The sequence below is a fragment of the Leguminivora glycinivorella genome, chromosome 24, assembly GCF_023078275.1.
Source record: "Leguminivora glycinivorella isolate SPB_JAAS2020 chromosome 24, LegGlyc_1.1, whole genome shotgun sequence".
Taxonomy (NCBI): domain Eukaryota; kingdom Metazoa; phylum Arthropoda; class Insecta; order Lepidoptera; family Tortricidae; genus Leguminivora; species Leguminivora glycinivorella.
This window is the reverse complement of record NC_062994.1, coordinates 12,145,801-12,160,790: the sequence shown is the minus strand read 5'-3', so window position 1 is coordinate 12,160,790 and position 14,990 is coordinate 12,145,801. Positions and strand designations below refer to the sequence as shown.

Below are 14,990 nucleotides of genomic sequence, written 5' to 3'. Positions count from 1 at the left end.
CCTGACGTATGGCAACCCTACAAGATCCACTGTAACATACAAGTACAGTCGCGCACATCTCCATTTTACGGCCGCCAGACCCTTTGTACAGTCACGGCCAGATTTACGATCTTACGAAATACACATATTTAATGACTTGCGTGTTTTATTGGGGCTTAGTTCTGTCACTCAAGTATCGGGAGTTGAAGTATGCTTTTGTAAATAAGAGTGATGAAATGGTATATTACTCTCATCATAGATTTAGGTGATGAATTAAATCTTTAAAAAAACACATGTCTTCTCAGTCACATAAATACAGAGGCAAAAAACTTGCCTTTTAAAGCAGTACCTTATCACCTACTTATGTAATGATAATGCAAAAATAAACTGAAAATTTGATGACGTTTATGACTTTCCAGTAGTTGGTCCCTAAGGCCCACGTGCTCCAACCACTTAAGGCTGCTTTCGAGAAAAACGTCAAAATAATGTAAAATTGATAGTTTTAGTCGGTGAAATACTACACTTTCCGTTATCTAATAGATATATTTAATTCAAGTTAGATTCAATTCAAGTTACAAGTTAGTTAGTCAATTAGAGCATCTTATTATCTTGATACTTATAAGACTGGATTTTAGAAAACTTACTCACTAAATTAATTACGAATTTTTCTCTGAGGCACGTTTAGGAAAACCCGCGTGTAGTGCTGGATTAGTCGATCTTATTTGTAAAATTTGGACAATTTGGAATACTGAAACTGGTCAATTTATAATAAATGTATTCTGTACTACAAACTTCTCAGACTACATTTTTATTATAAGGTTTTTAAAAAGAGTAAACGAGGCTAAGACGATTTCAATTTTTTTTTTTAAATTACCTTAAATTAAGTGACAATTCCTTAAATTAATTTACAGAGTGCATAAGGAGGCGACAGTGCATTTCACATTCCCCAACTTAACGCCGAGAATCACAAATCTAACAACCATGATGGATTACCTAGTGCCCTAAGGTAAAGCTACTTATAAAATTGACATGATTGCAGTGTATCTAGTTAAGTAAATACATTCTTGATGCACCAACCACTTAAGGCTGCTTTCGAGAAAAACGTCAAAATAATGTAAAATTGATAGTTTTAGTCGGTGAAATACTACACTTTCCGTTATCTAATAGATATATTTAATTCAAGTTAGATTCAATTCAAGTTACAAGTTAGTTAGTTAGTCAATTAGAGCATCTTATTATCTTGATACTTATAAGACTGGATTTTAGAAAACTTACTCACTAAATTAATTACGAATTTTTCTCTGATGCACGTTTAGGAAAACCCGCGTATAGTGCTGGATTAGTCGATCTTATTTGTAAAATTTGGACAATTTGGAATACTGAAACTGGTCAATTTATAATAAATGTATTCTGTACTACAAACTTCTCAGACTACATTTTTATTATAAGGTTTTTAAAAAGAGTAAACGAGGCTAAGACGATTTCAATTTTTTTTTTAAATTACCTTAAATTAAGTGACAATTTCTTTGAAAAACTACATCACATCGGAGTTATTTTCGTAAAAAATAAATCTGCAACGTTTACTTAAATAGCTCTTATGCCTTAGTGATTATAAATTTCTATTATATATTTTTGGCAATTTTTTGAAAACGAGCCTTCCCCGTCACAATTATTGCCACTTCTGGACATTTTCTCATATTTTGTTAGACCAAGTAGAAAAAGTCCTATAATATGTTATATATTTGTAAACTACTCGGAAAGCTCTTTAATTTGATACCACACACGGTATGATTAAGCGCTCGGTTGCAATTTCACTATTTTTCACATGAAAGCCCTCTTAACTCAGGGTTAGTGGGCTGTCATCTGTCAAATTCCGTATAAAATGGAGGGTTAACCCTCCATTTTCACTGGTGCAAGTGGCCCTAAGAGTGTAAGGCCAAGAGCCCAGAAAATAGTTGAAAAGACATATAGAATACATTCTGTTAATCAGTAATGTCATTGAAATATGTTTTCAAATAATATGACTGTGTAATTTAAATAAGTTTTATCTATTAAATTAAAGGAAAAATAGAAAAATTCATACCTCCGGTAGGCAGAACTCGAACCTGCGACCTTTGGCCTTGCCGGGGCCAAACTTCGCAGGTTCGAGTCCTGCCGGAGGTGTGAAATTTTCCATTTTTCCTTTAATTTAAAAATATGTACTTAATATCGCTCGCAGACTGCATGATAAAAAACAAATTAAGTTTTATCTTGCTCTAGTTGCACTCTTGAGCACACGTATCGAACTTAATCAGATATGTCATCTCTGACAGCATCATCCACCCTGTATAGAAACCCGTAGGACACCTGTCTCCTCTATATGCACTTTAATTGCGCTAAACACAGCCCCGGGTCATCCAGGCTACGACAAAAACAAGTCATGCGGTTGCCCATAACGCAGGAATTATGCCATTAAAACATGTAGGTCCAAACTCATGTTTGTAAAAACCGGACAATGCTGACTCGCAAACAGAGAATTCCGAAGAAATTTTGCATATTTATGAAAATGTTGCATGTTCAATTTGGAAGTAGATCTACCTCTATTATGAGTACAGTGAGTGAGTGAGTGGTAAAATTGTTACCACGGTAAATCCATTATTTGTGAGTGTGTTTAGTAAATTAACCCTTAAATGCCTGATTTTTTTTTTAACGAGATATTAATATACGTGATAGACAACGGTTTTCTGACTCTGGGAAAAATAATAAAAAAAATGTTTGATACCGATTTCAATACTAAATCAGTGTTAGAAGTTAAATAGGCCAAAACTTACTTATATAAATATATAATTATTGGTAAGTTTTATTTGTAAAGTTTTACTACTATTAGAAAGGTACACTATTTGTGACACCCCCATGATAAAATGTTTAACATAAACTAATTACTAACTCCCAAAAAATCAGCCTAAATCACATACTAAAAATCGCCATCATCCTGTCTTTTCACACTTTTCCGCCATTTCATCTTTATCATTAAATAATAAATATGAAATCATTATATTATTTGACATCACCAAGCTTACCGGCAAAAACTGGCTAACAGTTGCCAAAGATAGAACGAGGTGGAAGGTGCTGGAGGAGGCCTATACCCTAGAAAAGGGGTCCCTATAATTTATATATATTTAATTTTAAAATAAGTATATATGTAACTAGGTTAAGTTTAAGGGAATATTAAAGGCTTTATTATTATTATTATATTATTTAATTTATTTAATTATTTATTAAACAATAATAATTAAGCTATAAATGTAATTTTGGATATACATATTTAGCCACAGGTCATCAAATATATGATGCATATATTGCATATATACATCACCATGCATTTAAGGGTTAAGGCGAGTTTTACTTGTATTCCTTATGTGAATAAACTGTCAAAGCGGCTTTATAGCAATCGAAAAAGTGGGACGTTTTCCCGTGCACACTCACATTTAGCGGAACTTACGACTAATCTTGCGAAGTTCTTTTTAATCCAAAAACGATTTATCTGTCTGTCTGTTAGGTACCTCTTAATGCTGAACGGATTCAGTTGAACTTTGGCATAGATAGCTGAGTCCCAGGTCCCAGGGAAGGACACAGGATAGTTTTCAACCCCCGACGCAAAAACTTAAGGCCTATTTGTCTGTCTGTCTGTGTGTGTGTGTCTGTCTGTGGCATCGTAGCTCCCGAACGGATGCACCGATTTCGATTTAGTTTTTTTTGTTTGAGAGCCGAGTTAGTCGGGAGTGTTCTTAGCCATGTTTTATGAAAATCGGTCCACTATGTCGCGGTCGGGGTTTTTTCAAAATTTTAATTTTGTGGTTACATGCTACATGGTACCAATTCCACGGAAACAAAGCCGCGTGTGGAAGATATAGGCGTTTCCGTCAGAAAAACCGGCAAATTCTATAAATATAAATAGGCGGCCAATTTCGCGCCTTTTCTAGTTAGGAACCTATGAACAAACTTGTTTGAACAGGTACCTACAGTTATGTAGGAACAGGTACTTACAGTTATGTAGTTTTTAATTCAAATTCAAACCGTTATTCAAACCCTCTATACAACCTAATTCAAATATCAAAAATTAGCTCTTGATGTGATATGGATCGGATATGTCAATTACATAAGTGAAGTTAGATTCTTATCATATTTAGAGCTAATCTGAGCTTACCGCATCTCGTTCGAATCAGACGGATAGTCCTACGATATGCAAAAACGGCATTTTTTACCGAAACAGCGGTATCGTGATTTATTCGACGTAAACGCTGATCCGGCGCCCTTTTTCTATGTTTCCCTTTTGTCCCTTTTTATGGAACTATGTTTTACCTCGCTTCGAACTTGTAAGAAATATAAAGTTACAAACCTTTTTAACCCTCGACGCAAAAACGACGGGGTGTTATAAGTTTGACGTGTCTATCTGTTTGTCTGTGTATGTCTGTGGCATCGTAGCTCCGGAACGGATGAACCGATTTAGTTTTAGTTTTTTTTTTGTTTGAAAGCTGAAAGTCGGGAGTGTTCTTAGCCATGTATTAGGTTTACACCCTGTATAGTAGTGACTACTTGAAAAAATAACAAATCAAAAAATATTCAATAAAATAATTTGATTTGTTCCCCAGTTGTACCTAAAACATATTTAAGATAAGGCAATGATGATATTGTTTATATCGAATTATTTAAAATGTCTTGTTAAAAAAAAAACTTACCATTCCATTGTCCATTCCTCCATACGGTGACTGGTAGCCTGCTTTTTCTGTGACTGCAAAAAAAAAAAAAGCTCATTACGCACTTCCACACTTCCTTACTACATTTGTGCTAAGTCAGGCCCCGTAGCCGAATGGCATTTGGCAACGAAACGCCGCGAAAGGTAGTCTGGCCCTGTCGTGCCAATACGCAAGAGCGATAGAGATCGAGCGTGTCGTTTCCTGAGCGTTCGTGCCATTCGGCTACGCACCCAGCTTACATAGAGGTGGTTAGAGGGTTTCGGTTTTTGCCAATTTGGCTAAGGAACCCTAAAAGTTTGGTTTCTCGATTGAAATATAGTGAAGTGTTTCGACTTACCGTTTACGTGTTATGCCATTTTTATTATGATACGTTAGTTTTAGTCTAAATATACGCCCATATAGCACCGATTGCAGACGTTACTGCATGTTAAAAACTTAAAATATATATAATTATTTCAATCATTATGAAATACAATGTTGATCCGCCACGTTATTCCGTAAAAAAAGCAGATCGTTATAATTTTCAAAAATATTGTTTACTGACACGTAATTTACATGACAACTTTATAAAGACTAATACATTTTAACAACTAAGGCAGTCTAAAATATTGTAACATTCACCTTAAAGACAATTTTTTCCCCTGAAAAATTCCTACAAAAAAATATAAATTGCAACATTGATCACAGATGTTTACGCTAAGGGTTGTCCCTCGTTTAGTGATTGAGTACAGTAATAATATCAAACCAGATTAAAATGCGACCAATGTGGTCCATAATCCGCCAAAAATCAATTGTCCATGAAATCAGTGAGTATGTAAATCAGACTTTAATCCTAATACAAAAAAACATATCAAAATCTCTAGTACACCATACAAAAGGATTGTATTTATAAAAAAATATCATTAGACTTTAAGCTTTATAGAATAGATGCTAAAGTTGAATTAAAAGTGAATGCTTTTATTACAAAAGTATAGAACTCAATAATTTTAACCATCAAGTATTGCTACCAGCTTTTAAAAACTGCAAGTCCATAAAAATAGTAGCGTAACAAAAATGTGCCTTAAAATTGTGACGTAAGGAGCATCCACAAAATAATTGTTGAAGTTTAATCCCTTTTAAAAAAGGGTACATTGTCAAACAATTGAAAAATTTCATTTCATCTCTGTTAACAAGAACTAAAGTTCTTTTTGCAATATATTTGGAAGTTGAAAGGTCTATAACAATAACTAATCCAATAGGGATATAATAAGAGTATACTGTGACAACCCTATGTTAATCTCACTACGAAAAGAGCGTAACCAACTTATTTTTACTATGAAATTTTACTTTTTGAATCAAAAAAAGGGGACAGTATGAATTAAGCTGTATCGAGTTAGGCTGGACATTAGATAAAATCTCTTTTGATAATAAAATTGCGTTGAAAGCAATTGATTTAATCATTATTTTAATATAATACAGGATATCCATAACCCCCTCTTTTTGGCAGTAGGGATAGACAGTACATAGTTAAGGAGGATGCATTACGATTTGCGGAGTTTGCGACATGTTGAAAATCCCATGAAAATGAGCCTTACATTATATTTTTAAAGGAAACTTACACTAATTCACAATTTCGTTCGTTTCGTCGAAACATTCATAATTTTCACAGCAAACTTAATATTATGCGACATCTACGGTGTTAGATAACTGTGTCACATGTAACCTAACCTGAATAATTGAATATATGAGGATCTCGAGAGGGGATGCAATGCCCCCCCCCCCCCCCCCATTAGTTAAGCTAGTCTAAATCAGCTAAATCGCCGTGCAACTGACAGGAGGGGGGGACGGACGCAGTGAGATGTGAAACGCGACAATGTTGCCGAAAATAGCGTAAATGTTGCCAATAGAGATGTTATGAGTCAGGCCTAGATAAGTTAACAACGAAATAGATCAATAGATACAATTAATCAAATCATCGAGATTTGATACTTAAAATAACAGTACCCTGGGCGACCAAGCTTCGCTCTAAGACTAAAAGCAGGGGCGGCTCACTCCGCGATTCTATCGCCGTGCTACAAGTACATGCCGGCGGCCGCGAGTTCGCGGCCTAATCAGGGGTGGTAATCACTTTCTATTGTTATTTTACGTCGCGAGTTTTTTTTAAAAGGTTCATATGCGATGTTCTCGTGTGGAATGGCTAACAAATGCTAAGTTAAATAGACATCATGAATAAAATATGTACCATAGGACATTCTTACACAGCTCTACTATTGATTAAGTCTCACGGAAAAGTTCAATAAGGCTTGTGATGTGGAACTTAAACCAAAATACTGTATATATACCTAGAAAGTACCCAAGACTTAAATATAATAGTATAAAATTTTATGTTGAGTAATTAATTCGTTTTATCCATAGGCAACCCTAATCATACGACGCTGCGCACGTGCGGCTGGTTTCTTTGTAAACATTTTGTAGGCATTTAACCTTTCGTATGCGTCTGTCAAAAAATTGTCATTAATATATTAGTCATAATAACTACATGTTAAAGTTGAAACAATATGGAGCAGATCTGCTCCTAAGCATACGAGAGGTTAAATAGGCGGCATTTCGTGAACATCAAAGCAGTGGGCCTTCTGTACTTGTACTATTCTATATTCTGTGCTAAAAGTTAGATCGATTATTCACCTTCGAAAACCCCCACATGACCAATTTCAGCGAAATCGTTTAAGCTGTTCCCCGTATAAATAAATAAATTAATATACAAGAATTGGCCGTTTAGGTATTCATTTTTTTTTATCTGAGTGTCACCGAATGAGTCGAGTTTACACACGCATTTGTAAACAACATTTATTTACAGGTAATAAGTAGGTATTAAAGGACACTACCAATTATTTAAGTTTTAATTATGACTTGGGAGAGAACATGTTAATATTACTGGGGAGTTACTATTAAATTTACAGACGCACTAGAAAACAAGAAATGAATTACTTCCTAAGCAATGACTGAATCATCTCAATTCCTCGCAATTTCAAGCCATCCGTCAGAATTATCTTTCGTCAAGATATTTAAGATTGTTTACCCAATTTCCCAAATTAAGCAAAACTGAATTAGCTGAAGTTAGTCCATCAGAGACGCGATTATGGTAATATTCCTCATAATCCTACCATTTAATAGCCCATTGTCAGATACAGGCACACTTACCTTACAAACATCCCAAGAAAGTTAAACATTTCACACAAATTTCAACTACAATTTAGAATGTTTCAAAGATTTTAAGGATGAATTTTCAAGTGGAGAGTTGGTTGAGATACGAATCATACGAAGTTGGGAAAGTAAAGGGTTGTAAACAAAAGACGTTAGGGTAAAGTGTCGGTTTTTGTTGCGGTGTAGAGTTCTTAAGAAAGCTATCTATCCTTGGTGTTGGGTTATTAACATTGGTTATTTAGTATTTCAAGTGTGTCTGCTGACAAGTTTAAGTTGTAGGTACTTCATGCACCGTGTTATTTTTGTTTTCCGTTAAATTCGACACTTCGTTAGGTACATTATCAGGAACCATCCTGTATATCACTTTAGTTAAATTCGCAAAAAAAAAATCATCGTTTTCATACATAATAAATGAATTTATTAGTGTCCCTTGTGTGTATTAGACCCTTAAGAATTACAATCAAGTTAGTGTCAAGTGATTGACGGCAAATGTCAAAACAAATAACATTAGGAATTGGTAAAGGTGTCACACACGTGTTCAGTAATTATCTTATTTTTTTTAATAACTCGATAACCGTAAAAGTTAAGACGCTTGTTTCTTAGAGAAATTAATTGTATTTGATCTAAACAACCTTCCCTTAAAGTTAACGGAATTCAATGCAAACAGGTTGTATATTACGAGTAGCTTTAATTTAGTGGTAAAATTGTTGTTGTATATTTATTCAATTTGTTATCCCGACGGAAGGCTAGTGTGCTCATCGGCAACTATACTCTGTCAACCAAGTCTGTCAGTAAATAAGAACAAAGAAAACTATATGCATCCTTTTCTTTAGGGTGCTAGAGAAAAGGATACCTATAGTTTTCTTAGTTCTTATTTACTGACAGACTTGTTTGACAAAATATAATTCCAGGATCTAGTTTTTACGAAAAGGACTACAATTTGACATACATGACATGAGGTCCAAACGTCGGGACCGGGGTGTAGTTAATAAACATTTTTTTATCACACGAATAGCCTGTTACATAGTCCTTAATAAGTTTAAGCGACAAGGTACCTTTTACTTGAGAACGTCACATAGCGTCACCACTCACCAAGGGGGCTCACCCTCGGCAGTACAAATTATACACTATAGTGAGTTCCCTTTCCGTATTGTCTATGGTGATTTTAATATTTTGCGAAATTGGGGCCATTGGGGGTTTACAACATAAAGAAATTAGGAGATTAAGATATTTATTAAGCAACAGTAAGGGCTAATAAGATTTTAAGGCAGCGTCCCCACTTAGGCGTCGCGTGTCTCGCGGCACGCAACGGACGTCTCCGCCACGCCGCCTGAATTTAATTCAAAAAACGTCTTCTCAGTACATTTTGTATAGTAAGGACGTAAGACGCGCCCCCTGGCTTACATTCAGGCGGCGTGGCGGAGACGTCCGTTGCGCGACGCAAGACACGCGTCTCATGAGTGTGGACGCTGCCTAAGGAAATCTTGAACCGATACATACCAATAGAATAATTACGACAAATAAAAATATTCATTCATTTATTTTTTACCTGAAGAACTAAATTAATGATATGCCGTTAATTAATTAGTAATATGGAACATTTAAAAATTAATGTTTTCTTGATTTCCTCTGATATTTCAAGAGCTTTTTCTTTTATGCAACTTGCTCCATGCTAATAACTCAACTACTTAAAGACGATGATAACCCTTTATAGAATACTCCTCTGCTCTGTTCTCTTTAAATTAGTGCAAAATTAGACTTTCTTTCCTACATCTCGTGATACCCAGACCAGATAAACCAGATAACATCCAATATCAAAAAGTCCAAAAACTACCTCAACGAAAATGTGACGACACCAACAAGTGAACAAAAACCCAGCGACGTGACAGTTATCCCACTTCGGCCAAAAACACATCGGACTCTTGAATACAACCCCTCGTCTATTCCCATCGCTACCCAGCCCAAAAAGTTAGTATCCTATATCATGGATACTAACTTGAACCAAAAATTACTTATTACCAAGGATCGTTAACTGCGAGCGAAATCCATTGAAATGACGTATGACAACCAAGTTAGCAACCCTAGTACTTCAATGGATTTCGCTCGCAGTTAACGATCCTTGCTTATTACAGTGAGCAGCAAAAGTATCAATGAATTAATTCATATTCTCTCCATGCAGTTTTCATTTTCAGGAACGTTTACCTATGTTACTGAGTAGGGATTCTTTAAGGTCAAGAACTCAGGTGTCTAGTAGTCTCAGCCTTCGGGATTGGTCAGAACATCAGAAGTATCAGAACTCAGAAATTTGACTGAATAAGTTAAAATTCTAAACCCTGTAATAATCTTAATCACAAACACAAATAAATAAATAGCATATGGCATAGGACATTCTTACAGATTGACTGAGTCCTACGGTAACCTCAAGAAGGCTTATTTTGTAGGGTACTCAGACAGCGATATACATATTTGGAAAGAGAAGAGCAGTGAAAGTTATTGGATCCCATACATTCCACAGAATTCCATTTTTAAATGAGAACCTCGCGTCGGTAAGCTTTCGGAACGGCGCCCTGTCCCCTACAAATTACACGGGACAGCGGAGGGTAGACATTGAATACAGTTCATATTGACGGTTGTAGCTGTCAAGAGTCGGGGCTTTTGCTGTTCTGACATATGGAGAAAGATGTACGTCATTTTTCATAGAATTATAGTCTGCCACAGCAAATTTGTTAGTAAAAAGCAAGAATTTTATATATATCTCTGGATAGTGCGTGCCGACCAATGAGTTGAAGCCAGGTTCATTCACCTTTACTCCTATGTTCTATCTCATTCCAACACTGTGATGTATTGCCAGATAAGTTAATAAAAAAAACGTATAAAACATTCTTCAATCAAATTGACTTACTTTTCTTTGTATTATACAAAAAAAAACTCAATCAAAAACCTTATTTCTCCGGTATTTACCTCCTGCGTACTATGGGAACACTAATAATAAAAAAATATGCCCGATATGTCAGAATTGTCAAAATTCATTCACCGATTCAGAGATTTATTTTGCAAAATAAACGTTTTTCGACGATTTACTTAAGTTCTGAGCTATGTATTGCATAGTGAACCATTGTGGAAGTAAATGGAAACCGAAATCCGACGTAAAATTTCACAAGTAAGTACTTATTTTACCAAAATGTTCATAAACCTCACTGGCAATAAATTTTCTTCTATTTTGCTTGTAATCTTGGTTAGTTCTTATCATTATATTGGTTTCATTGTCTCAAATTATATCAAAATTCCCACGAATAGGTTTAGAACGATAAATATGACCTTTAAAGAAAAATAATGCTATGTGTGGTTTTACGACTAGGGTGACCAATCTTTTTTCTTGCATGGTATTTACTCTTATTGAATGGAGCTAAATTTATCAACTTGGTACGGTTTCTATGTTCATAGTTCATATCACAGTATAATAATACCAACTTTATATAATTTATGTCTTTACAATTAACATGAATAATATTAAACTTTTCAGTGTTCCAAAAGATGAAGGAAGGAGGCAGCATTGGCTGTTGGCTGTCGATTGTACCGATAAAAGGAAATGTTTCAGAGCGTTCGACAATTTGCAGATTTGCACTTTAAGCCTGAAGATTATGACACAGAAAGAAATTTTAAAAATCAGTCCAGTAACGACGGATATATCGTGGCCTAAACATTAAATTGAGATACATATATACATGCGAAGAGAATTGAAATACGTACGAATTGAGAACCACCTTCCTTGAGATTTGGGGCGGCGCTTAAAAATAAAGATACTGTTTTAAAACGTCCTAGTATTTCATTATTTCCCCATTGACAAATACTTCCCTTATATTTTTGTGGCTATTCCCACTAGTTACCACCAAGTTTTTACCTGTCCTAACTACTGGTATTTCCCCCACATTGTTAATTACCACACCGGGGGTTGATAGCTACTGGGATTAGTTTTCCCAGTAGTTACTACCAAAATATTATTGTGATGACCAAAACACTAAAATATATATTCCATTGCATGCTTTAATAAACACAGATGTCAGTTAGTAAAAGACAAATACTTATGTAACTCCGTATAGACAGATAAAGTCTAAGAAAAAAACTTACCTCAAAACCATACAGAAAAAGGTACGGTGAGCTAGATGGCGATACACCTTTGGGGTAGGTACGCTCAGATAGATGGCGCTAATATTAATATTTGACATTTTAACACATATCAATATCATATCAAGCTGAGAATATTGTCAAAACGGAGGTTCAAAGGTTTTAAGCCTGTGTCGAGAGATGTAATACGTCAAATTCCGCGGGATATCCCTAATGTATGCTTAATCATGGACACCCTAAAGAAAGAGATGCAAGACCGGCGTGACGTAATTCAAGGTCAAATTTTCTGGCTTCAAAGTAATGTTCGACGTGCAACATCCATGTATATAAGATTCTTGGTAAAAAGGAACAAAAAAATATATCATTCTTTTTGGTCAAGATAAATTTTGTATAATTATTTTTACATTGTAGGTATAGTCCGTCAAGTCATTTTCGTTATTAGCAAGGAGCGGCAAATTTAAATAAATTAGGGACGATTATTTATCGTCCCATAGACAATTTGAAGTTCGTGTTTTTTTTTTCTAATGACAATCTTGTTTGACCGACTGCTTTTAAAAAAAATTGATTTAACTTTAACCTCTAAACTACTAAACTTAAAATCTCTAATTGACGACATCAGAACTTGTAGAACTACGAATAAAAAGTCGTAACTGAACTTTCAACTAAGTTCCAAGTTTAACAATCCATTAAAATATTGAAACGCAGTTTAGCGTTTAAAAATAAAACTTAAGTAACAAGACAAGTAAGAAAAGAACTAGTAAGAAGTTACAACATGGAAATACTTAGATATTACTTGGGAACATTATTTTTCTTTGACTTAATAGTTGAAGCAAACGACAAATAAAAACATTTTGTTCCGTGATAAAATAAAGCAGTAGTAGATTAATAGAAAATTGTAGACAGCAGTTAGTTTTAGATACAATTTATATTTCTCAAATCGTCCAAAGCTATAGAGTACATCAGTCGTAACGTAATTCGGCGTCATTGTATTGTTTCATGAAAATTCCATTGTAACAAGTCGTTTTGACAGTTCGAAAAAAGGAGAACTCAAAGGTTATGACAGATGGCGCCACCCTATTAGTCTATTTCCATTGCACTTGCATTGCACAAAGAATTTCATACGTGAGAGCGAGAAGATGATATGTTTTTTCTCTCTCTCACATATAAATGAGAGTGACATGCCTAGACACTTGCACAGGCGCCGCCTGGCGGGATAAAATGTCAGTGTGCCTCCCCATTGGTCGTGAATTGCCCTAATCAGGGAGAATAGAAGTATAAAGGAGGAACATCTGTCGAAGTACAACAATCGCAAAAATGACCGGCTGAGGCCTTGTAATTGCAGTTACAAATTTCTCCGCTTGGAGCGCATGTCTTGCTCAATGATCAGCGATGTGACATGACATTAGACGTTCTTTTCTCTAGGCTGATTTCGTCAGACTGAGCAAGTCAAGACGTAGTCCCGCGCGGGAGTGCGCTGGCTTCGTACGCAGATGTTCTCGGGTTCGATTCTGACAGCGATCTTTTTGCTTTTTATTTTTTTTTTACACATTAATTTTCTTTTTGTGTATTTTTATTTGTGTTTATTTATTGTTTTATTCAGACAAATGTTAATTTAAGCCCTTTTACATTGTTTGCCCCATGTTAGGATTCTTAGGTATGTTGTAAGTCTTGCGAATGAAATTTCGAAAAGTAGTAACAAAACAAAATATTTTTGGACATTAAAAAAAAAAAAATCAAGAAAAATATTAGTAGAAAAAAATAAAAAAGATCTCATCAGGATTTGAACCCGGGACCTCTTGCTCCGTAGGCGGGGTCACTACCGAGAAGGCTAACAGTTTGTCAAACCCTTATCTCCCTGCTAATGCAGCGCCACCTATCTTTTCTTTTATATGTGCACTTCTGATACTTAAAGCTTTCGCTCCTTATATTTCTAATCTCCATAGCCCTAATGATTTAGATTTTGTCTATGAAAAAAGGTAAACAGGTTTAGAAAAAAAAAACTTATATGAACGGTCAAGCAATTGTCACTAAAAAAGTCGGCAAATTTGAAAAATGTAAGGGACAAAGGTTTATCGTTCCATAGAGAGTTTTAATTTCGTGCCTTATTAACCCCCGACGCAAAAACGAAGGGGTGTTATAAGTTTGACGTGTCTGTCTGTCTGTTTGTCTGTCTGTCTGTGTATGTGTCTGTCTGTGGCATTGTAGCTCCCGAACGGATGAACCGATTTAGATTTAGTTTTTTTGTCTGAAAGCTGAGTTAGTCGGGAGTGTTCTTATTAGTGAAAAATTTAGCTTGACCGTCTGTATCTTTTTCTAATATTTCTTTTGCAAAACTTGAAAAGCTTACAAGGAAAGTTTCAGTGAAAAGCCCATTATGAAATAGACTGTAAGTTGCAAGACAATTTGTAAGTCGAATGCCTGAATTACAGAACCCGCCTACTGAAATTACAGGATTACGGATTGCCATTTACAAAGACAATTGGATAGTTAAGTGACAGAGGAGAGTGGTGCAGATTACAGGCGATGAGCGATTAATTTTATTTTTATTGCACTTATACACGGTGCTCGTGAGCATTGCGAGAGATTTACATACATACATACAATCACGCATGTTTCCCATAAAGTGGTAGGCAGAGCATATGAAACCGCTAAAGTTACAGTGCCACTCTTGGCAAATAAACAGCATATTACTGATCCCATTTTAAGACTAAAATGTCATTTGACACTTTTCTGGATTTCGCCTAATTTCACAGTTATTGCCAATCGAAAATAAGATATTTCCTATTGTTACTCAGTACAAAAGGCTTTTTTAACGACGGTGCCATTATGGAGAATAGTCTCACTATCCTTATTAATAAATGTCAAAAAGTGGGAAGTAAAACCTTTCGAAAATGAAGTTTTTAGTAAAAAAGCGTCAAAACTCATTTTAAGTACCTACCAGTTTCATAAACAACATTTACTTTTTAT

General features: G+C 35.1%; 1 protein-coding gene across 1 annotated transcript in view; it reads right to left on the bottom strand.

Moving 5' to 3' along the window:
* LOC125238593 (protein daughterless) overlaps positions 1-14,990 on the bottom strand; it is a 198,902-nt gene that overhangs the window by 137,410 nt on the left and 46,502 nt on the right. The window contains exon 2 of the mRNA XM_048145945.1: positions 4,698-4,750. Coding sequence (XP_048001902.1) covers positions 4,698-4,750 — 53 coding nt within the window. The remainder of the gene's footprint in view (positions 1-4,697; positions 4,751-14,990) is intronic.